General features: G+C 44.3%; 1 protein-coding gene across 1 annotated transcript in view; it reads left to right on the plus strand.

Annotated features, from left to right (window-relative positions):
• Positions 1-20,821, plus strand: part of ube3c (ubiquitin protein ligase E3C) — a 70,059-nt gene extending 49,238 nt beyond the window's left edge. Inside the window, exons 20-24 of the mRNA XM_063207086.1 lie at positions 9,856-10,068; positions 14,287-14,475; positions 14,817-14,883; positions 15,053-15,183; positions 18,978-20,821. Coding sequence (XP_063063156.1) covers positions 9,856-10,068; positions 14,287-14,475; positions 14,817-14,883; positions 15,053-15,183; positions 18,978-19,148 — 771 coding nt within the window. The 3' untranslated portion in view covers positions 19,149-20,821. The remainder of the gene's footprint in view (positions 1-9,855; positions 10,069-14,286; positions 14,476-14,816; positions 14,884-15,052; positions 15,184-18,977) is intronic.
• The last annotated feature ends 5,433 nt before the right edge of the window (positions 20,822-26,254 follow it).

Genomic DNA, 26,254 nt, shown 5'->3' on the forward strand with positions numbered 1-26,254 from the left:
GTAAAGGAATATTAGAAATTACATTTGCAATACAATTAAGTTATATTCGTGAGTCCTAGAGAAGGTGGGGACTGTTTTAAAGGTGTCTGCCTTCTATATAAAGTCCTAGGAAAAAGTTTGTACACCCTTAGAAATTTCTTACATTTCTGTCAAAATTGGTCATAAAACATGGTCTGATCTTCCCGGAAATCACAAGAAGGAACAACCAGAGTCTGCTTTAACTAATTCAACCCAAACATGTACAAGTTTTTGAGCAAACAGCGGTACCTTTTGGGAAAATATTTGGAGTAGGCCTATATTATTATTTGTTAAAAATGCCCCCATTAGAATGGCTCATATTTCGGAAAAGGCTGAGCCAAAAAATGTGGCATCACAGGGTACTGACAAGTCAAGGGTAGCGTGAGCAATACAGCAGCATATTGAAATTGACTGAAGTGGTCCTTTAATGTCCACCCCTGATTAGAATGGGATATTCCCATATTCAGTCAGCCTGTTGACACCTGTCTTTCTGTCCGTTCTGGCCGTGTGAGTTTCAACTCCGCTTTCCTCAGACAATCTAAAAGACCAGCGATTGGCTTGCCCTCGTATTATCAGCACGCTCTATTTGCATGGGAAATGAATCCACTGGCTTTGCAAAGCACCACATTTGCAGGGCCACAATTGAAATGTCATTAAAAGCCCGTTGTGTACTCCATGGAGAGTGATAAGGCACTGCCTAGTGTTTAATGAGGATTGTTACAGTTCATTATTATGGCAGTATTGCAGCCAGTGGCTGCCTGGGTAAACTCTAGTGGAATAGACTAGTGGTGCCCTGTTCAGCCATAGTGGCTAATGTATGTTATGCTGGATCTCTTGACCTGAGAATGAACTGTATGGGAGTGAGATCTGGTGAACTGGAAAGGTGTTTTGTCTGTAAATCAGTTCAGCATCTGTTATAACTAAGCATAGATTTGAAACAGTAATTTGGCACACACACACACACACACACACACACACACACACACACACACACACACACACACACACACACACACACACACACACACACACACACACACACGGCTCTGAATTAACACCAGCCAACCGGACAAATTCAAAAACTTGAAATTTCCCTGCCCTGAAGAAGGCTCAACTGCCGCTACGCGTGGGCAATTTTAAAAGTCCTTAATGGACATGTCATAATAATAAAGACATTTTAACTATACTTTTTGGAGTGCCTTGGTGAAGAAAAGTTTTTTCTCTTTTCAAGCAACTTTTTTGACTTGAAATTTCCGTTTGGCTGGTAGAAAAGACCAACTTCCTAGCCATTTTGACCCATTGTGAGTGTGTTTGGCTAGTAAGATGGTGATGAGGTGATGAAAACACATAATTTAGAGCCCCCCACACACACACACACACACACACACACACACACACACACACACACACACACACACACACACACACACACACACACACACACACACACACACACACACACACACACACACACACACACACTTTTTTGCAAGTGTGCTGCAGTTGGAGTCTTCCTTGGCCCCCTAGTGGCGAGTGTGAGTCAGTGACCTTTTCTCTCCAGATTAATATGGGAGGTGAAGGGTCAGGGGTCAGGTTCAGTGGGCGGGGCTGTCTCGTCTGCGTGCCGTATATAAATATGTAAATATATTATATAGCCCCTCATCTGACTGATATATATGCCCATGGGCGTATGTGTTTGACCCTTTTAAACCCTGGGGCAATAAGTAGCCTAATGAAAATATTTGTCCTTTTGATAAAATCGAATGCTTCTTTTTATAAAGACGGCGCAAATTGCCATCACCACTATCATGTTTCAAAGGAAATTCAGACCAAGTTCAACATGCAGTATTTCTCACGCTACATTTGAATAGTCACTCAGTACCCAAGGACTCATCATTGTCTTTTTTTCAGCTCTTTTCGAGATGCTTCACTTTTTCAAGTCAAGAATCAAGTCAAGTCAAGTCGGTTTTATTGTCAATTTCTCAACATGCGCAAGTCATACAAAGCATTGAAATTACGTTTCTTACTTTCCCATGCAGACAGACATAGACTCTAGACTCTAGGTGTGGACATAGACAATTAGACATAGACAGTATACATACATTACACCTACAGTATATCACGAAAGTGAATACACCCCTCACAGTTTTGCAGATTTTTGAGTATATCTTTTCATAGGAAAGCATTACAGAAATTTCACTTTGATACAATGATTAGTGACCTTTTAACAACATATTTAACCGCTTAAATTTCTTGTTCACTCAGAAAAAAACTAAATACAGCCATTAATGTTTGAACATGTACTCACAAAAGTGAGTAAACCCCAGATTAAAATCCGGTAGAGAAGGGGCTGTGTTGGCTCGAATCGTCTCAAATTGAAACGAAATGAAAAGGGATGAAAAGGGAGGTCATCAGTGTGCGTTTCAACCTGTCTTTGCATTGAACTTTTACATTTTGAGTCTGCACCTGGCTTAAATAGATTGGTGTGAGATTTGAATGCAATCCTATGGAGAATATCAGGATCTGCTTCAGTAGTCACAGTGCATGATGACATGCATGTTTCTTTTAGGTGTATTTCAGATTGCCAATGTTGACAGCATTCATGCATCCCCAAACCATGTCAGTCCCACTACCATGCTTGGCTATGGAGAGGATACACCTTTTTTGTAAAACTCACTTGTTTACCACCACACATGCTTGACACCATCTAAAGTATATTTGTTTATCTTGGTCTCTTCAGATCACACAACATGGTTCCAGTGATCCGTATCCTTGGTCTGTTCATCTCTCTTGAGACCAAGATAAACAAATTTGCTTTAGATGGTGTCAAGCATGTGTGGTGGTAAACAAGTGAGTTTTACAAAAAAGGTGTATCCTCTCTGACATGGTTTTGCTGAAGGCCCCTTGTATTGGGCCCCTTGTATTGGGCCCCTTCGCATCTGACGACTTCAATGTATGTGTGTGTTTTTCTCGGGGTGGTGATGTGTTTTGACAGGTCTCTACCCCTCGAGTTCTAGCCTACCTCACAAGCAGTGTTGCCAGATTGGGCGGTTTCCCACCCAATTAGGCTGCTTAGGATGGCCGTCTGCGGGTAAAAATGGCATTTATCAGGGAAAAACCACCCAATATTTGGCCATAGAAATCAATAGAATTGGGTGGGATTTAGTGATTCCAGGCGGGTTTTGAGCATTTGTTGGGCTGGAAATCAGCCTCATCTGGCAACCCTGCTCCCAAGCACCCATCTGGCCCCATTAACCCTTTTCAACAACCTAATGGGCCCAACAACCTCCTTCCCAACAGATACCCAGCTATTTATTAACCTGTAATGTTCATGCACACTCTAACACACACAGATGCACATCCAAAGGGACATACACACACACACACACGCACGCACGCACACGCACACACACACACTTTCGTACAGGAGGCGAGTGTGCGTTAGGATGCACAAGATGATGGCAGTGATGATGGTACGATGGACGGCAACAGATGGTAATTAGCCAAGTGCTGTGCGTGCGTGCGTGCGTGCGTGCGTGCGTGTGCGGTGGGCGGAAGAATTAGCTCATGACAGCTCTTTCCCCATCACTATCCCCCCCCCCAACCCCTCACACACACACACACACACACACACACACACACACACACACACACACACACACACACACACACACACACACACACACACACACACACACACACACACACACACACACACACACACCACCCCCCACCTAATCTGCCTGCTCCATTAGTGGATGATTCCGGCCTGCTGTTTGTGTAGCCGTCCAGGGCAGCCGGCCTTAAATCAGGTCGTGCGTGCGTGCGTGCGTGTGTGTGGAGCCTGAGTAAGGTTGCACATAAATAAGCAGGCCTGGCCACCCCTATAATGGAGTTTTGATCTGTTTTACAGTCAGAGGCATCACACACACTCTCTCTCTCTCTCTCTCTCTCTCTCTCTTTTATCTCTCATTCACTCTCTACCACCCTGCCTTTTCTCCACCCCCTCTCTTTTCTTACTCTGGACATGCTGGAATCTTCGCTAATGAGAAATGACCAGTCAGTGGACTTGTGCTCCTCCCTCATATCATCACCATACCACACACACACACACACACACACACACACACACACACACACACGGACACACACTCACACACACTCAGACACACACATTTCACACACACACCACACGTCTCACACGCACACACACACACACACCCCTCATTTCCCTGATCTCACCTCTCCCTCCTCTCCCCCGTCCCCTTTCCCTACTAATGGCGGTGGCAATTAAGGTGAAGAAATTAATTTGAATTTGACTTTCAATTAACCCCCACTCTGCCCATAAATACACTGCAAAGTGGCAGGCTGAGTGCCGGCGCTGTATTGATATTTGTTTAGAGCCGTCCAGGAGGCTACGGCTATAGATTAGAATTGCATCATCGCCGCTCTACGGAGTGGAGTGGGACGGGGTGGGTTACCACATTTGAATATCCAGATTGACACACACACACACACACACACATACACTCACACACGCATGCATGCGCACACTCACACGCGCACGCGCTCACACACTCACACACGCATGCATGAAGACACTCACACGCACTCACACACACACACATGCGTGCACATGCACACGCACACACACACACTCGCACTGATACGCACGCAGACACATGTTCATCTTTCACACGTGCATACACACACACACACACACACACACACACACACACACACACACACACACACACACACACACACACACACACACACACACACACACACACACACACACACACACCATGACACTAAGAGACACTCACACACGCACATACGCATCCAAGCACTCGCACTGATGCACACACACACACACACACACAGACCCACACACAGACCAATATGCAGATACAGTTGAAAGATTCACTGCCTGTGGCAGGATATTCATTCTCTGTTCCATAGGGAAGGCTGCCGCTGTTGTCAAAGGTAATGTGTTATAGTCAGGTTTGAGTGGGATGCATTATGGTAAGGTGTGTGTGTGTGTGTGTGTGTGCGTGCGCACGCGCGCACGTTTGGACACAATGCCACTCTGTAAAATGAGACTTAAGGCGGCAGACCAAAAATGGCTGACTGACTTATTGTTTGTCCCCGGCCGTTGAAATCAAGCTGCCATGCTACTTAAGGAGACTTGTCATTTGGCCTTTTATATTTTATAGTCCTGCAGTTTATCGATGTCACCCACACTCAAGACTTTCACTGGTGACTCATTGTTTGTTAATGTGTATTGACCGCTTTTTTCTTTTTATGGGGCCACAATTTTTTAAATATAAAAAATGGCTCTGATTTCATCGTTTCTCTGACTGACGTCCAGACCGTACAGCACTTTAAAAAAAAAAAAAACTCTTTTGGGCCGGTTCGCAAACATTAACAGATTGCTTGTTTCTAGGCAAATCAAGCACTTTCAGACTTCATTATCAGAGAATTGAGCAAAACTTGACATGCCGATTTGGATATTTAAGAAAACCATTGAACTGAATTTGTGCCATAGCACAGACTTTCATCCCCTTCAGTGCAAGTTGTACAATCGTTGTGATTATGCTAATTTCTACGGTTTACTGACATTGTCTCTGCCAGAATGACCCTTGTACATTGAATACACTGTATATTTTGTTGCTTGCCTGATTACAAAGGGCATATGACCCTATTTGCTTTGCTATAAGTTTCAGTTGCGTATGTTCCTATACCCTCCTATATTCTTTTTCTTGTTCTGTTTTCATTTCTTTCTTCCATTTTTATTTCCTTTTCTTTGCCCTCGCTGTGTCTTTGCCTGCATCATTTCTTCCCCCCCTCATGTCCCCAGCTTGCTAATAGTGATGCCGTTGCGCCGGGGTGCTTTTGTGGAAGCATTAGTCCAAATCTTAGAGTTTTACAGCTCTCCATTAATGCTGCCCAGATCAAACGTCCTGCCAACCTTCATCTCTTTCACGCATGCACGCACACACACACGCACACACGTACACACGCACACATACAGTCTTACACACATACAGTCTTACACACACACGCACACACACACACACACACACACACGCGCGCACACATACAGTCTTACACACACACATACAGTCTTTCTCAGACACACACAGCCATTACGGACCTTCTCCACCCCTGTATATTTTTACAGGTCTCCTAAACATAACGCAAGTGGCCAGCCAGCATGCATTCACAAAGCAACCCCCCTCTTTCATTCTGCTCTCTCTCTCTCTCTCTCTCTCTCTCTCTCTCTCTCTCTCTCTCTCTCTCTCTCTCTCTCTCTCTCTCTCTCTCTCTCTCTCTCCCATCCTTCTTTTCTACTCTCTTCTTTCACTCTTTTTGTTTCAATCTTCTTCTCTTGCTGATTGAACACTCTTCCCACCTCTCTCTCTCTCTCTCTCTCTCTCTCTCTCTCTCTCTCTCTCTCTCTCTCTCCCTCCATTTCCATTTGTCGTCTATCCATTTCTGCCTTCCTCAAACTTTCTTTGGAAGTAAAGGGAGAAGGCATGTGTTGTTGTGTGTCTGTGTTTGTGTTTGTGGGTATGTTTGTGTGCACTTCAGCTAAAAGCCAAGGAGTATTTTCAGGGGACAGACGGGAGAGGGAAAGAAAGTGCGAGTGGAGTGAGTGAGTTGGAGGGAGAGAAAGAGAGGGAGAGGAAGGTTAGAAAACTCCTGATTGATAGTGATGCGTTTGGAGGCGCATTATATTTTTATTGATTCTTAATGTTGTAAATTAACAAATTAGCCTGGCAGCTAACAGAAGGCCGTCGGGGCCCGCTGTCACCGCTTAGCAATCGCCCGACTGGGCTGGGTCGCTCTCTCTCTCTCTCGCTCTCTCTCTCTCGCTCTCTCTCGCTCTCTCTCTCTCTCTGCTCTCTCTCTCTCTCTCCCTCTCTCTGCTCTCTCTGCTCTCCACATTTGCATTAATTGCCTTGCCACGGCACTCACTTATATTAAAAGGCCCGCGCCTCATAATTAATTCTCCCTTGCACCCCTATTTTACATCCTAAGTCATTTTGGCACAATTTCTGGCAATAAACATGCATAAATAACACACCACAAACGTGGACGAGCGCGCACACACACTGATGCCCACACAATCCGGGACCGAAGCGAACAACACACAACAGGAACATTGAACACCCAAGCAGACACGCACGCACGCGCACACACACACGCACAAACACACAAACATCAAAGTGAATACACAAACACACACACACACACACACACTCTCACACCCTCAGTCATCCGGTGTGAAAATGTTCTCCTGCTTTTCCCTTGCGTCCTTTAATGCTGGCATTTCCCGGCAGCGCAGGTTATTGATAGGTTTCAAACAGGGGGAGGGGGCCTGCCGTGTGTGTGTGTGTGTGTGCGCGCGTGTGTGTGCGTGTGTGTAGGCGGTGTTTTCCAAACAGCTCGGTCAGGGTGTGTGTGTGTGTGAAATGTTAAGTGGATTATTTTGCATTAAGAATCACCTCTGTTGTCCACCCGCCCCCCCACACCCCTCTGCACTCCCCTCTCACTCTCAATCGCTCCCCGCCCTCTTTCATTCTGTTTTGAGGTAGCCCGATTAACCTGTGTTTAGAAAATACTGGGTGATTTACGGACAAGCTGTGTGTGTGTTTGAAAGAGTGAGGTGTGTGAGTGTGCGCAAGCGCGTGCGCGCGTGTGTATAAAGATGCATGCATTATGGAAATTTGGCTGAATTTATAATCCATTTAGCTGATGTGTTCCGTTAAGGTGTGTGTGCGTGTGTGCGCGTGTGCGCGTGTGTGTGTGAGCCGTTTAGTGCAATCATTTATAAGCGCCCCCCCTCCCCCCCTGTATATTTTAATGTGATCCAATCTGCTCTTTTGAGCACTATTCCAGTACATTAGCTTTGTGCTTTATGACTCACCTGCTCTCTGTCACCGCCTGATGGTGCCTCGCGGGTCAAGGTGAGGATTGACATTTATAAAGTTTGAGCTGCCTGCTGATCGAGCGGCCAGCCTGGCTGAATGACTGCCTGCCTTACGGCATTTCCTCAGGCCTCTGTGTGCGTGTGCGCGCGTGTGTGTGTGTGTTTGATGGATTGCCTGAATGCTGTGCGCAATGGGCTGGTGTTAACATCTGTCAGGTGTTTCTCAATTTGCGTGTGTGTGTGTGCGCGTGTGTGTGAGAAGAGGGTAGCGATGGGCAGTTCTCAGACTCTGCAGTATAATGATCTGTGGCATGTATGTAAGATTTCCCTCGTTTCATCTAGGTTTCATATGAGAACATGTGGGTTGAAATTCACATAAATGTTCACGTAAAACATTTTTACATTGGATCTTTCCTCTGTCTTGCTTTTATTGTAGGCTGAAAAAAATACAGGTTGTGCTATTAATTTTCTTAAAAAGTCTTACCACAAATGGTAGCACCACACTTAAGGTTCATTATATGCAAAAATGTTGTTCTTTCTTTCTGTCTTGCCTCTTCAGTAGGACTTGTACCTTATGTATGAGAACATGACAGCAAATTGGCCAGCTTCTTCACAATATGTTTTCCTCTTTGTCCGCTATTACTTGGTGTCTCAATCACAATACACTGTACTCGCACACAGAGTTTGAGGAAGATGCTTTGCATCAGTCAAAGTCACTGTTATACACCTACATTCTAGGGATGGCACAAACCGCACCGAAAACCGAAACCGAAACCGTACAATTCACACACATACCAAACCGAACCGTGCAATCCTTGGCAAACCGCAGTTCATGTACTGCACATAAAAATATGTAAAACAGAGATCCTAGAAGTATCTTACCCAGTCTCTCTGATTAAAACATTAGCATACAATACCAAAGAGAGGATGATACAATTAAAATCACACCATTTTCACATTATAAGCCTACACAAAACCATATGTAGGATATTGATATGTCTGATTCTATTAGCCAATTGAAAGAGGACATTTGGGATGCTCAGACAGCTCGCATCAGCTGACGATACCATGCAAGCGCAGATTAGCACAAGAGGCGGTTCTCAGACACATGCAAAAGGTCAAATTCAACTTACGCATCATCACTTTATAATTGCAATTGCATAAATATGGTTTAATATTCCCAGTGCACCATTTGTTATGAATAAAAAAACAAGAACAAAAAAAAACGAGAACCGTAGAGTAACGAAAACCGTGACCTCCATACCGTGATATGGACCGAACCACGAATTTTGTGAACCGTGCCACCCCTACTACATTCATACAATCAGTTTGAATGGAAGATAAATATGGACTTCAATTGTGTCCTATTATTTACATTAATTTACTGGTCCTTAACTCTGTGTCAAAACTCGCCCTATGTTGCAATGGTGAATTTAGAAAAAAATCCCTGTATCTGCATTACCACCAACATTTAATCACTTGTTCCATTTGTCATTTCCAACCACTCCACAAAAATTCATGAAAATCCAGACATAATGTTTTGAGTTATCCTGCTGACAACTAAACAGACAGGCAAACGCGACCAAAAACATAACCTCCTTGGTGGAGGTAATTACATTACATTACATTACATTTAGCTGACGCTTTCATTTATTCAAAGCGACTTGTAACTATTATTTTTCAGGGTATTGGTTACAGTCCTTGGAACAATGTGGGGTTAGGTGCCTTGCTCAAGGGCACATCAGCCATGGATGGAGATGTAGGGAGAGGTCAGGGGGGATTTGAACAGGCAACCCCTAGATTGAAAGACCAGCTCTCTAACCACTAGACCGCGACTGCCCCACAGACCACGATTGCCCTTTACATCTCCTTGTCTTTGTGTTGCTTCTGCCTTGTAGGCCCTGTATGAGAACATGCTGGTGGAGTTGCCGTTTGCCAGCTTCTTCCTGTCCAAGCTGCTGGGCACCAGTGCGGACGTGGACATCCACCACCTGGCCTCGCTGGACCCCGAGATGTACCGCAACCTGCTCTTCCTCAAGAGCTACGAGGAGGACGTGGAGGACCTCGGACTCAACTTCACCATCGTCAACAACGACCTCGGGGAAGCACAGGTAAATTACCTTGTGTTTAGGAGGCTTTTAAAGGGCTTTTTTTGTGTTTCATACATGGGTTCTACATTTTTGTTTTCTCCTGGTGGTGCGACACTAGCTGCGCACAACTCAACCTCTGATTGTTGGAACCCGCTGACGGTCAAAAAAATAGCACACGTGGTTGGCTGCCAGTGTCTTGCCCCTCCTCACAACATTGTGTTTATAAACACGTTGAACCCGTTAGACAGGATAGCTGATAGTATGACAGGAAGAGGGTGGGAGAGAGAGAGATGGGGCAGGGCTGGCAAAGGAACCCAAGCTGGATTCAAACCTGACTCGCCATGGGTGTGCAAGCCCATATGTGGAGGGGTTAGCGTGATGTGTCACAGTGCCCCCCACATTGGGGAGTTTCTGGCAACGATCTTGGAGAGAAGGGATGACGACAAACAAATTGCTGCTGAATCTGAAATGTTCAGCCACTGCAAAATATTCATTCACTACAATAGCGGCAATGGTGAACACTTTGCATTCAGACACCCTCGAGAATAATGTAAGGCCCTACCGTGGCTCTAACAGTAGGGCACTGGGCTACTTCACCGGCCACACGGGTTAAATTCTGGCCCGGGTCATTTGCCGAACCTTCCCCATGCCTCTCTCCCGTTCACTTCCTTTCAGCTCTCACACTTCTCTATCAGGAACATAAAAGCCCAAAAAGCCAAAAAAATAGAAAACTGTAATGTGAGGATGGAGGAGGAACCAGAGTCAAGGGTTTGGAGAAAAGTATGACTTGAATATCATTCACAAAATTGTCTGTTGCTGACCCCTATAGCCAGATAGTTCAGATTTATATTATAAAACTGTTTTAATTATCCACTTAAACATTGATGAATAGTAAAGGTCAGAGGTGTGGGTTTGATTTAGGTTAAGCGAGAAATGATGAATTTCAACATTTCAGCCTGTCCCGCAAAAGCATTGCCTAATCTTGCCATTACAATTTCTCTCAAATAATACATGGATTTTTGATGTGCAGTGTGCTTCAGGGTCAGTCCATTGCCTGAATCTTTGTTCATTTTTTAATCCACCAGCCACCTTTCATTCGTTTTCCTCTCTGTCTTTCTCTTGTTCACTCTTTTTTCCCCCCCGCTTCTGCTGTTAATGATTGATCCTTATTTCTGGACCTGTGTTGGGAGAGATAAAGCACGTTGTCCCTCACTCTCTCTCTTTTCCTTTCTCTCTCTCTCTCTCTCTCTCTCTCTCTCTCTCTCTCTCTCTCTCTCTCTCTCTCTCTCTCTCTCTCTCTCTCTCTCTCTCTCTCATGCGTGTGTTCACTCTCGCTCTGTATCTCGCTCTATGTCCCTCGGCCCTGCACGTTGACAGTCAAACAACTCATTCGCTGTGAGAATGAACACACGCACTCAAACCAGAGTTTTAATTCTCAAGGAGGCTTTCATTGATAAACCAGCCATCACCCCTTTTCTCCTGATCAGTCACATACTGTAAGCATGGGTCATAAACATACAGTATCCAAACTAATCTCCACACACTTTTTCGCGTCACCTTATTGAGATACGACACACCTCTATAGCATAACTCCTTTCCTTTCGGTATTTACATTTATTTGACTATGTGGTCAGAGACGTGACTCGTGGGGTGCTTGGTTAAGGGAAGGGGTTTGTCGGTGAGGCTGTGCCCCTTCTCTGGCACCTTTCGCTGGGCACACTGACTACCCGCACTCCCTGTTTGACCAGGGCCTCCGTCAGCTTAATGGCTTCTCAGTAAATAGGCCACAAAGTAGTTTCAACGTACTCGATAGGGATTGTAAAAGGCCACCGCGGTAGCGATAGGGGAAGCAGGGCTGATAGTATTCAGGCACCGAGCCTGATGCCAGGCTTTGGCAGTGTTTGTCTGCAAGTGGAAAAAAATAGGTGTACAATGAGAACGTTTTAATAGGACGAGTTTTGTCAATGTTTGGATGTTATCACGTTTGACTCATCTTTAGATAATATTAAGGAATAATAAGGAATGCAGATTTTGCTCTCGAGCAAAGGGAGATATTAGACTGACATCATGTTCAGCCAGGGGTCCTCTTCAATGAGTCTTAATCATCCAGGTCATGCTAGTCAAACGAGTTCAAACCTGACATCAGACTAGACCTGCAGAAGCCATTTGGATGGAAGTCCAGATCTTAGACCTTGTACACTTAGATTTTGGATAGAAAAAGTTTAGGCTCAAAACCTTCTGTTTTTTGCTCATGACCGAAAGAAGTATTAGGTGAGAATAATTAAGCATTAAGTATATTAAAGTTATAGTAATATGTAGAGTAAAGGTAGAGTATAGTTAAAGTTCAGGCTCAGCCTCTATATTCTTTTATTGCTATCAGTTTTAGGGAAGCCATTTATGGGAGATTAGGCACAACTCAGTAGGCCGTGCCCCGCCAGTGCCCCTGGCAACACAGACACAGGCCAGATAAAAAACCTTCCCACAAAAGCCAGCGCCAATCGCACCGCTGTCAAAGCAGGAACAGGCCTCATTACACACACGCTCCTGCTTCTGTGCACAGTAAAGTCATCCTTTGATGAGATCTCAAACAACTATAAAGTCTTGCGGAGATATTTACCCTCTGCTAACTTGAGAAATACCGATGTAGGCCCCTCATTTCTCCCCCCCCCCCCTTCCCCTCTTTCTTGTGGTTGTGTGGAGTGCACGTTGATTAATGGTGCAAACCTTTTTCACCAATTTTCGGACTGGAATCTGTTCATATAATCAGGGTTAAAAAGTCATGATGGCCGCTGGCCATTCCATTATAGCGGAAACCCCTCCCTCTTTTCAACACACGCGCACACACACACACACACACACACACACACACACACACACACACACACACACACACACACACACACACACACACACACACACACACACACACACACACACACACACACACACACAGACGTTTCGCCGTATGTATTGAGATTGAAACTGAATGGGAGCTTTGAGCTTTTCCTGCGCAGGTTTGCCGAGGTGTCTGACCCCCGCGGATCTGCCGCACACTAAAGTTAATTGGATGTGGTTCTCCTGGTCATTGAGTGCCAAGCGCTAAAAAAGGGCCCAGCTGTCCCGTCCCGGTCGGGGACAAGAGTTGACCACATGCTACTGTGACCAGGCCGTCACTGCTGAACATATTGTCCCTTTTCCCTCTCGCTGGCCCTTTTAACCCATTTTGTCCTGGAGCAACATATACGCTGTATTTAGGCTCTTGAGATTTGTGCTGTTTTATTAAAAATGTGGATATGGTAGAGCTGAAGGAACACATTCTAAGGCAAATCGAGGGTCCTAGCTTTTTAATGTAACTCATTTCGTGTTTGTATGTGCTTCGGTTGTTGAGATATTTAGGATTTAATAGGCAGATGGCACCCTTTCCAAAAAAAGGACTTAGGACAAAATGGGTTAAAGACTCATTCCAACATTTCTGGAAATGCGCACATTTCTCACCTCCCCTCAAGTTATTAAGTAATTGAGTTTAATATTTCTTCTGTTCCTCCAGCCGAGTCTAGTGATATTACTCCTATTGCCAAACTAGCCTGCTGTCTTTGGAGCTGGTAGCAGCTAGCTGCTAAAGCCTAGAAATATTGCTGTTTCAGATTATCTGAAAGGAATTATGAGAAATTACAACAACAAAAAAAAACATTTAAAAAAAACCCTGTTAAGATTATTTAACAAACATCCAGATGTAGAGGAGTACAAAATGCCAGCCCAGCAGTGCTTAATTAAGTTTAAAAGTGCCCATTTTAACACATGGAAACCCAGGTGGTCTTGCATTTGTTTCCCCCTCACTTACTCCATTGGTTTAACCATTGAGGATTAACCATTGGTGATGAGCCCTTATGAGGTGTGTGTTGTGTGCACTGTGTGTTGTCTCCAGGTGTTTGAGTGAAGTTCAGGCGGCAAGGACATCCCAGTGTAATATGTAGGATGAAAGTTAACATGTTTTAAATTGATCAAACTGTAAACTTCTGTAATAATTTATTTTCAGAGCAGGTTGAAAATGGTACCATAATGACTCTTGAGCCGGTACCCAAATCTATTATAATATGTCAGCGTCTAACGATATGAAGTGCCTCTTTTCACCCAAGATGGTGTAGAGCCAGTGGTCACTTGGTGTTGAAACATTATTGATGAGCCCTCCTCACGAGATGTGTGCATGTGTCCGTGTGTGCATGTGTGTGTCGTTTCCAGGTGGTTGAGCTGAAGCCAGGCGGCAAGGACATCCCCGTCACCACGGCCAACCGGATAGCTTACATCCATTTAGTGGCAGATTACCGTCTGAACAAACAGATCCGGCCGCACTGCCTGGCCTTCCGACAGGGCCTAGCCAACGTTGTCAACCTGGAGTGGCTACGCATGTTTGACCAGCAGGAAATACAGGTGGGTGGAAAGGTGTGTGTGTGTGTGTGTGTGTGTGTGTGTGTGTGTGTGTGTGTGTGTGTGTGTGTGTGTGTGTGTGTGTGTGTGTGTGTGTGTGTGTGTGTGTGTGTGTGTGTGTGTGTGTGTGTGTGTGTGTGTGTGTGTGTGTGTGTGTGTGTGTGTGTGTGTGTGTGAGAGGTGGTGACTGCTTGTACAGAGATGGTCGGACATAAACGCATACACAACACATACACCTACGCATAGCCCCCCCTGACCAATTTGACCACCCCCCCCTTTTTTTTTACATATACTGTATGTATTCCATATATTTGCCTAATGTCCATGTCTTTGTGTGTTGTTAGGTGTTGATCTCTGGAGCTCATGTGCCCATTTGCCTAGATGACCTTAAGAAGTTTACCAACTATTCAGGTACGTTCTTTCGATTCCAATATTACTATTACCAGTACCATAGCATATTTAAAGCCACAAAATCTGATGTTTCAATGGGCAAAGGAATATTTTACAAATGGCTGGTGCAGTCTTCGCAGTTCTTATAGGAGTACCTCAGTAAACTTAAATACTTCTGTCTGACCCACAGGTGGTTACACGCCCACTCACCCCGTCATTAAGATCTTCTGGGAGGTGGTGGAGAGCTTCACCGACGACGAGAAGAGGAAACTGCTAAAGTTTGTCACCAGCTGTTCACGGCCACCGCTGCTTGGCTTCAAGGTCAGAGTTCATCTAGGGCAGTGTTTCTCAACGGGGGCGGTACTGCCCCCCAGGGGGCGTTGGGGAGCCCCCAGGGGGGCGTTGAGAAGGATGCAGCTGGGGTGGGGCTTAGTTCCCATTGGGGGGCATTCTTCTATTTTATTTTAATATACTAAGGGAGACGTTGGCAGGCTTATGATGAGGTTGAGTGGGCATTGGGAGACTTCTGAGGAGGTCAAGGGGGCGTCTATTCAAGAAAGATTGTGAACCACTGATCTAGGGTTTAAGGTTAAAGGAGTTTGAGGGTGGATTATGACAGTACATATCCTGCAGTGTGCTTCCTATGCATGTGCTCTCCAATAAAGGGCAGCTCACTAATTACCTAATGTACTTGACTGACAAACTGAGCAATTCACTACTGGGCGGCTTGATACAATTGGTTGTAACAAAGATGTTACAGGACGTTGACTTTTTCAGGCATGGATGTGCGCTGCTGGTTAGAGTTCAGTTAGAGTTCAGCTCCTGCAGCCAGTCGCACCTCTTTCTACCGCCTCTATTGTTGCACGACCTGTTATCCAGCTATCGATGCTGATTACTTTGTTGCACACCATGAAGGCTAGCTATTTCAACACTGTGCGTGCATGCGTGCATGCGTGGATGTGCACGTGCGTGCGTGCATGAGTGTGTTTTTGTTGTGTGTGCGTGTGCGTGTGTGTCGGAGGTAGTGGTGTGACACTATGTGAGGTGTGCTGTGCTGGCTGGCAGGCAGGTAATGGGCATGTAATGAAAGCAGCCCTCCAGATAAAGCTGCAGAAGGGGCCGCCATCATTTCTCCATCACGGTGTGATAAGCCGCCAGTTCAGGAATAAGACTTATCTGCCTTAGCTACCGGTATTTGGGTTAGGGGGGGAGGGTCTCACCCCAACATATTTGTAACGTGATTTGAGGCTTTGTCCATCTATGACTTGACTTCTGGCAGCTGATCGCATCTTGAGTGTGGAGGCTCTCTGGTTGGCGTTGGCGGTGACCTCCAGGTGACTCCTGTACAAGTGACACCTGCGGTCGTGACTCAAACATGAAGGTGTTGTGTCACACCTGGAGACAATTGTCGCTAACCTTCCCCCCTTCCTTGGCTGGGTAAACACCAACCTGTCTCCGTTACTATAGTAGACACCTCACCTCGTGTTTGAACTTTGGGAGAAGTTCACCGCGCACAATGTGTCATATTTAAAAGGAATAACTGACAATAGACAGCTAAGTGACTAGGTCTGTTTACATTACCACATTTAGTGCTGTTATTAACTAATAAAAGGTTCGATTGGAATAGAAACGTCCCATCGAACGCCTGTTTGGGACGCCTTGATCGGAAAAGAATGTGCCTTGTGTAAACGTTGGCAGTTGAATTTGTTAAATCAGAAAAGCAAAAAAAAAAAAACTGTTAACGATGCTACCTTGAGGTTTTTAAATTTGTTGCCATGTTTTTTTCATGCATTGCATTGAAATGGTGTTACCTACATTGACCGAATAGATCACCTCAAGTTCACCTTAAGTTTCCTACTTATCTGATGATGATGATGATGATGATAAGTCCAGACCACATGACCATCATGAAGGTGGCTTTTATTGGAATTCCATTACGGTGTCATCGACTGCCAATTTCTGTCGGAGCACTTTTTCGCCTCTTAATCTCCTTATCGAATAGGACACTAAAACCATGAAGGAGAGATGGGGAGGAATATGATCGGGGGAAAAAAAGAAAGAACGAAAAAACGAAAAAAATCCCCCATCAAGATCCATTAGGAATTTAATGTCTTACTTAGTCTAACCAGGCTCTATAATTGTCCTTTGATTGTTTTATTAGCACTGTTTATGACAGTCATTAGGTTAAAAACACCAAAGAGCTCTCTTCTTCCTCTTCTTGGGTTGGAAAATGTTTCAGAAAGACTTTTAAAGATGCAGGTACGTGCTTACACACACCTGCCCCCCTTCAATAGAGAGAAGTCAGCAAGTGTTGCACCTGTTTTTAATGAATTTGACTTTGGGAGGGACAGCAGCAGCAGCAGAAGAGAGACGGAAGGAGAGATGGAGAGGAGAGAGAGAGAGAGAGATGAAGGGAGGGAAAAAAACGGAGGGAGGAGTGAATGAGTGTGGCGATTGGAAGGAGAGGTGCCCTCTCACCCCTTCAGCCTCCGCAGCCAGCTCAGCCTTAATTAGGTGCCGTTAAACGTCCCAGAATTCATTAGGGGAGAAATAGCCCTGTCAAGGGAAGCCATTTAAAAAAGATGATGGAAACCTTTTTCTCAAAATTATCGCCGCTGCCGTGACACTTCCCCAATAACCAACGATAGTTTAATACGGTAATTGTCAGAAAAATGGCCTTGTTAAAGTGAATCAGCACCGTCGCACCGTTCCTCCTCGCCACAACCCCTCTGCAAGCCCCAGCCAATCTGGCCCAGTGTGGAAGCGTTAAACGTGGGGTTCGTTTTGGGAGGGGGGGGGGGTCGTCGCCTTCATCCAGCCTCGGACATCGTCAGCTGGGACGTTAGGCGTTAAGGATTCGTCTGTCCAGCAGGATGGTGGAGGGCAGTGTAGGCTAACGGGCTGTCGGTCCATCTTCCGTCTGCGGATAGGGGGGGCAACAGAGGGTCACTAGTCTCTCGAGCAGGAAGAGATTAGGTGAGGCGCGGCCAAATGAGCACAGATTGGGACGCAATTACAGAGGGCGCCCCAGCAACCAGTATGCCTATACAGTGTAGATGGATATACAGTCATTGGAGCGGCCTTTAGTCGAAATCAGCTTTGTCAACGAGACGCAGCAGAAGTCAACAGCCTTTCCAACCAATCTTGTATAAAAATGGTTTTAGACACCACCTTCATTTAGAAGACTTACTGTAGCTTGCTCTACTCTGCTCCAGTCTATTCGGCATCGATTCTACGGGTGGATGAAAAACGAATACACCATCACGTTGATTACATATAAAAGTACCTTGTACAATTATTTTGTGCAAAATGATATTCTGCTACACATTAGATTAAATTCGGCTACATTGTCAATGCACATCTATAAATACAGAGTTGTATCATACCATTATTTATTTATATAATGTAAGAATTAACATTCCTGATGTTTAGCTGTACAGGTATAGTCAAAGTAAATTGAGCTTTCGTATGTCTCTCGCAGACAGATATGAGTCCCATCATGTTCACATGTCGGAGACCTGGCTTTGGATTCCAACTTGTGTCTTTCTCCCACTCATTTCCTGTCACCCTCTTTGACTGTCCATGTCTCATGAACAATCTGCACTGACCACATCCAGAATGCCCCTTTACTGATCATGTTTAAACATCTTAAGACACATCTTTTCATGGAGGCTTATGGCTGCTAGTTCCACAAGCACATTAACTTACATGCACGCACACACATAGTCAAGCACGCACGCACGCACGCACGCACACACACACACACACACACACACACACACACACACAAACACCTTGGGTGTTTTGAAAGGCGCTATATAAGACAAAAGTGTTATTATTATTATTTATTATGTTCCCATGTGTTTGTAGCCGTGGCCTAGTGGTTAGAGAGTTGGTCTTTCAATCTAGGGTTTGCCGGTTGGAATCCCCTCTGACCTCTCCCTACATCTCCATCCATGGCTGAAGTGCCCTTGAGCAAAGCACCTAACCCCACATTGCTCCACGGACTGTAACCAATACCCTGAAAAATAATAGTTGTAAGTCGCTTTGAGTAAATGAAAGCGTCAGCTAGGTGCAATGTAATGTAATGTAATGTGATGTTTGTGTGTCCGCAGGAGCTGTACCCGGCTTTCTGCATCCACAACGGAGGGACAGACCTGGAGCGGCTCCCCACAGCCAGCACCTGCATGAACCTGCTGAAGCTGCCCGAGTTCTGTGACGAGCACCTCATGAGGAACAAGCTGCTGTACGCCATCGAGTCCTCTGCCGGCTTCGAGCTCAGCTGAGGAACGGCCGGTCTCTCGCGTCGGACGGGGGTTGGTGTCAGCGTCGCTGTCGCTGGGGCAACGCAACCGACCTGGGTGGCAACTGTTGCCGTGGTGAATGGTGATGGTGGCTGTTGTTGGTGGTGATGTGTAATGGTCGTGTCAGCAACCACTACTGTCACACAAAACAGCCACAATAGCCAAGAGACAGGGTCGGATCAGACAGGCCGCGCTCGTCTCGGGTGAAAGACTGGAAGTGATTGGATGAGAACGTAAATAACTCGCCAATCGGCGCACAGATATCCTGTCAAGATCTTCTCTTTTTTTTTTTTTTTTTTTGGAAACAGTGACTGTTGAAGCACTAAAAAGGCACTAGATGGACACTGCATAGCGGGCAAAGGACATTAAGACATTTTATTTTAAGATGATGTAACAATGTATTTTGAAGAAAAACCTATGTATTGAAAAGAAAAAAAAAGGAATGGCTACTATAGATTTTAGTCGCTTCTGTGCAAAAACCTTCATTCTACAGCCAAGATTTAACTTTTGGGAGTTTGTACGCAAAAAAATGTACAAAAATGTACCTGTTCAAAATGGCAAGTTCACCAAAGATTTAGCTGATTCACCACAATCAGATGCTTTTTAGCCTTGCTAACAGAAACCCTTGACTTTGCCATGCTGAAGCAAGAACTGATGCTTTAGTTTAAGCTAACACAAGCATACATAGACAGAAACGTAAGACATGCTAAAATACACTGGCCTTCTTTGTATTTTTAACAACAGTAACCACCCCCTGAAAGACCACTGAAGGAAAAACAAAAAGCAGCTTTCAACACCACTTAGCCGTGTTGAAGTTGGGGCTGCACTGAAATGACTGGATATCGTCCAGTGTTAGCACAAGAGGCTAAAAACGTTAGCAATGCTAACAGAAGAAAGAGGGAGGGCTGGTCAAGATTTACCGCCAGCTCCACGAGGCGGCTGGAGCACCTTCAAGCATTAAAAGGGTCGAAGGTTGCTGAGCAGTAGGCCTTTGGGGACACGCATGGTCTCAGACTCTCACTAGAGCAGGCAAGCATCGTGCCACAAGTCCAGCCACACGACCCTTTCTACCCCAAGAGCACCTACCCAACCTCCCTGGGTTTCCTCCTCAATGAAGTCTGCATGACTGAACCATTATTAACCAACAATAACAAAATGATAATTTTGTGGGATTTTTTTTGTACTTTGGTAATTAATATCAGCGTTAATTGCCATCATGATGTCTTCTGTATTTTCTTTTTTATTTTTAAAAGTATTCTATTCCATGTTAAACAAGGTTTTTAAGACTGTGGAGACAGCGTTAAAAGCACGTTTTGTGGTGAGCAGTGTGGCCAATCGGTATATTTGCCCATATGTTAGATGTCCACACATTTTTCTGTGTGCCGTTAACTTTGCACAGTACAGTGTGTTTGTACAGATTGTGTTTCTCTCCTCAGCTTTGGCCATGGAGCCCTCACATGTGGGACTTGAAGGCTGAAATCAGCTGCTTGATCTTTAAAAAGTGGACACAGTCTCAATGTGCACTCCCTGAAATGCAGTGCTGTCTTGACGCTCCAGAGTTCCTTCTGTACAGAGTGTGCATATCAGTGTACCCATGCCATGGGGGAGGTGAGGGTGTGTAAATGAATATGTATTAAAGAGATGTTTTCAGGATTTATTTTTTTCCCTTTTCTTGCTTTCTTTTCTTTCTTTCTTTTTTCTTTCTAATGGGGAGAGAGAGTGGTCTGCACATTGGTTGTGTGCTCCAAAAACATTTTATTACTTAACTTTCACGGCAACATTTCAACCTTCATTTCAGATCTTTCTCAGTCCTTTAAGGCTTATGGGTCAAGTGGCCTTTTGTGCCTTTAGGGTGCCAAGTGTGTGGCACGCATGACCGTGAAATGTGTTGTGAGCTGAACATTTGGTTCATTATGGATTTTGATGGCCTCTGACATATAATTAAAGAAACATCCAGTTAAGATCCACTGAGCAAGGCCTACCCCACCCACTATCAGGCACATTAATGCTCGGAAGCAAATTAAGATTGTGTCTTCATCATAAATCTGATGCCAGGCTGCATTACAGGGAAAGGAGAGTGTGGAAGTGGTACCGTGACAGCCGACTCTATGGAAGAAATGAGGAGTCGGAGGAAGGATGTGAAGATGGCGGTTAAATTTATTTTAACTAATAGCAGCCCACCAATAACCATGTAGATATTTACAGTGTGAAATTCCGGAATTCAATTCGAACAATATTTGTTAAAAACAGGCTGTATGCTTTGGTGCTTTATTTTATACACCTTTGTCCAGGCCAAGTGATTAGGACACGTGATTCTGATCATTTGGTGGATGGGTGAGCGAATACTTTTGGTAATATAGTGCATCTCCTGTTATTGCAGTGCAATTATTTCTCCGGTCCTGTGACACCACAGGCCTTTACAGCAGGCGGTGGGAAAACTCAGAGAGCCGTAATTGGCTCTTAAATAGCTCAGTCCATCGAAGAGATCCATCATCTTGGATGCCATTAGATAAATACAGGTTCATTATAATGGATATGAAGGACCGCATCAAAATATCACCGATGGGGAGTGCTCCACAGGCCTACGTTTAATGGATGTGTAGTCTCATACTAAATTGGTAGCTGAATAATTAATGTACATTAAAATAGCACAGTGACATCAGTACATTTAAGAGAAGAGTAAGTAAAGGATATTTTGAGTAATACTACAAATACAGTGTCAGTTTGCACAATAAAACCAACCTGTTTTCAAGCACAACTCTTTCTTTTTATTTAGCTTCTATTAATATTTAACTCGTGGAAATAATGATGCTAGAATTCAATTTTTGAATATTTAGGACAAACATAAAAAGCTTTAATACAGGAAAGGCAGCTTGCTGAGAGAATTGTTCATGTTTATGCCCTGTAGTAAGAGCTTGCTTTTGCTTTTCACATTACAATGGAATACTCATTCCACTATATTCTTCACTACTGGTCCATCCGATATCTATTGACGTCCAGCACAAAGAAAATGAATGAGCCTACTGTCCACACCAGGGGTGTCAACCTCCTGGTGGGCCACATCTGTAGTTTGATATGCCTGGTCTTAACACAGTGGTGGTTTATTGAGCAAGACCACCACCTAGTGGCAACAGAATGTCCACAGCACAGTGTCAACATTTAGTGACCTCCAAATTGTGTATCTGCCCCATGCCCAATAGCTACACACAATCTAATCCAGACTGTTCAAAAAGATAATCTGAATGAATGCTGAAGGGTAGTCTGTTTTACGAAGTAGGCAACATGCTCTCTTCCCTTGATTTCAGAAGCACTATAGTTGTGTTGTGGGTAATCATTGGGTTGTGTATAATTCAACTGAACATCTGTTTGACTAAAATCATTCATTATATCATGGTTCAGAATTATATAATCCGACACGATGGCAAATTGAGGCACTAATGAATTGAACAGAGAGGGTGAGGGGAGCAGAAAGGTGTAGGCCTATTACTTGCCTTTTGACTCAAACATCTGTTACAAGACCTGAGCAAATCAGAGCAGCGCTAAACAGCTTAAGAAATGAAATTAAACAAAACTTGAATATCTAATGCAGGAATGAAAGAGGACAGCTTTGGTAGGACAAAGAGACTGAATTACTGCAATCGAGCCTAACTTTCAGATAGCCTACTTTTTTATGGGGAAGGTGGTTGGATTGTGCACTGTGACTTGCATAAAAATACACAATTACCAAAGTTTATCAAGCTAATTGATTAGGTGACAGGTTAAATCTTTCAAAACACACTCACTCAAACACACTCTCTCTCTGCTTTAATAGTTCACTGCTTGATGAGTCATTCATTAGAGGTTTATTTGCCCATTATATTTGCATACACACACTCGCCTCAGCAGCCTCGGGCTACCTCTTGAGCCACTGCTGAGATGCAGGTTCAGGTTTAAACATGAAGCAAGGGGAGGTGTGGACACATTCCTGAGGTAGAGTGCACTCCCACTGACTGAGAGATGTGCCATTCATATCAGTAAGTACATTTACATGTGAGAATAATAATCAGTTATGACTAATGTGTGCATGTTTTTCTTACTTCTGTTCTGCAACTATGCAACAACAATGGCGCCTTAAGCATACAAATATCATAGGTAGCCTAGGTTTGCTAGTAAACCATTCAAAATGCACTGCAGTGCCTTTATGCATTGTGCTCAGCATTCTTGTGTCTTTGCTTACTGTATAGCTATACACTCACCAGCCACTGTATTAGGAACACCTGTTACAAATGCACATTGAGGCAAAATTCTGATCACCCAAGCACATGGTGGCAACTCAATGCATTTGTGCATGTAGACATGGTCGAGATGATCTGATGCAGTTCAAACCGAGCATCATAATGGGGAAGAAAGGTTATTTAAATGACTTTGAACATGGCATGGCTGTCAAGCCGAAAGGGCTTGATTTGAAAATTTCAGAAAATACTGATCTACTGGGATTTTCACACACAACCATCTCTAGGGCTTACAAAGAATGGGACGAAAAAGGAAAAAAAATGCAGTGAGCAGCGATTCTGTGGGCAAAAATGCCTTGTTGATGGCAGCGGTCAGAGGAAAATGGCCAGACTGGTTTGAGCTGATAAAAATTTAAGTCAAACAACTACTCATTACAACCGAGGTATGCATACGAGAATCCCTGATTAAATCAAATCTTGAGGTAAATGGGCTATAGCAGCAGAAAACCACATTTGGTGCCACTCCGGTCAGCTAAGAACAGGAAAATGAGTCAACAATTTGGACAGGTTCCCCATAAACGAGACTAGAAGATTGGAAAAATGTTGCCTGGTCTGATGAGTCTTGATATCTACTGCAACACTCAGGTGGAATGGTTAGAATTTGGCGTCAAAAACATGAAAACATGGGTCAACCCTGCCTAACTTCAACGTTTCAGGCTGGGGATATAATGGCATAAGGATATTTTCTTAGCACAATTTGGGCCAATTAGTACCGATGTATCTTTGTTGGAATGCCACAGCCTACCTGAGTATTGTTGCAGGCAGTTCAGGCAGTTCTGAAGGCAAAAGGGGCTCCAACCCAGCACTAGAGAGGTGTTCCTAATGAAGTGGCCGGTGAGTGTACATGGAGGGTTGTCTGATCTTGCCCCAGGGTAGAGTGTAGTATGTACAGAGGCTATACAAAGTCTACATACTTCTGTTCAAATGCCAGGTTTTTGGGACGAAAAAAATGACAACACAGTTTTATTTCTTCTTTTTCCACATTTAATATAGGCCTACATTATGACCTGTATTGTAAAATTGAAAAACAAACATAAGTCTTTAAAGGGAAAAATAATAGCAAATATATTTTTTTAAATGGACATGGTTTCATAAATTTGCACACCCTTGAACAAATACTTTGTTGAAGCACCGCTGACTTTTATTACAGTATTTAGACTTTTTGGGTGAAAGTCTATCAGTGTGGCACATTTTGATGTGGCAATATTTACCCACAACTCTTTGCAAAAGCACTCCAAATCTGACACATTGCGAGGGCATCTCCTGTGCACAGTCCTCTTCAGATCACCCCTCAGATATTTGATGGGATTCAGGTTTCCGGCTGGAACTGGGGCCTTAGTCAGGGAGGAGAGGGAATTATGAACAGTTCAGTGTGGCAGTGATAGTGGCACAAAACCTTCGGCCCACTGTTAGGAAGTTAAAAATGAAGAGGAACTTAATCTTTCAGAACGTCAAATACCCTAAACACACACCTACTGTAAATCAACAAAAGAATGACTTCACCAGAATACGACTGAGGTTTTGGAATGGCCCAGTCAGAGTTCAGACCTGAGTCCCAGTGAAAGCCCAACTGGGAAACTCCAACTCCCATTGTCATTGTGACACAGCACTCCACAGCACACAAGTGTACACTGCATACAACGAAATTGCATTTATGCCTCATCCGTGCAAGGGGGCAGCCCCCAATGGCGCCCCAAGGGAGCAGTGCGGCGGGACGGTAACATGCTCAGGGTACCTCAGTCATGGAGGAGGATGGGGGAGAGCACTGGTTAATTACTCCCCCCACCAAACTGCGGGTCGGGAGTCGAACCGGCAACCTTTGGGATACAAGTCTGAGACCCTAACCGCTTACCCACGACTGCACAAGTCTGCACAAGACACACTGTCAGAAGATCTGAGGAGGACTTTGCATAGGAGATCTGTCAGATTTGGAGTGCCTTTGCAAAGATGTGAGAGGGCTAATATTACCACATCAAGATATGCTACGCTGATAGACTCCAATCCCAATAGTCTGAGTGCTGTAATAAAAGCCAAAGGTGCTGCAACAATGTATTAGTTTAAGGGTGTGCGTATTTAGGTCAGTGTGATCACATTAGTTTTCATTTTCTATTGTATTGTACAGGTTATAGTATATGTCAAATATATTAAATGTGGGAAAACTTTATGAAATTAGTCTTTCTGACATTTTTTAGGCCTACATCACAAAAAACTATTAAAAGACTTTTTATAGGCAGTATGTAAGGAGATATTGCAATGGTGAAACAAAGAAAGAGGTTAGGCCAGGCCCTATGTGGGGTGATTTTTATACGACAAAAAGTGGACGAAAATTGGCCAAAAGACAAGTATGGGCGCCATTAAATTGCAATTACTTACTGTATATGAGAATGCCAAAATTATTGCCTGCTAGAAACGTCATGTTTGCTGCGTAACGCGCAGTACAAGGCGCATGTACCAAATCAGCTATTGTGCGCCTTACCCGAAGGAACTCTGCCAGCATAAATGAAATACCTTTGTGTAACCTTTGATGTAGGGTAGATACAGCACATACCTAGTATTCCGTTGGCATTCCCGAATCGTACTCTAGATGGCGAGATAAAACAAGTAGGCTGCTAGCGCGCATTTGGGTACTCTAATTTGGCGATTATAACCTTTCATTCTTTCACATATCTAAACGCAATAATCTACGAGCACGAGTCTGATAATAACCTGCTAAAATATCTTGGTTGGTTGAGGTTTCAGCAAATACACATTTATTAATAACGAGAGGAAGTGACGTTGCATTACCAGCTATACCTTTTGAAGACTGCTTTGAGTTTG

This window comes from Engraulis encrasicolus, chromosome 9 (assembly GCF_034702125.1).
Source record: "Engraulis encrasicolus isolate BLACKSEA-1 chromosome 9, IST_EnEncr_1.0, whole genome shotgun sequence".
NCBI classification, from domain to species: domain Eukaryota; kingdom Metazoa; phylum Chordata; class Actinopteri; order Clupeiformes; family Engraulidae; genus Engraulis; species Engraulis encrasicolus.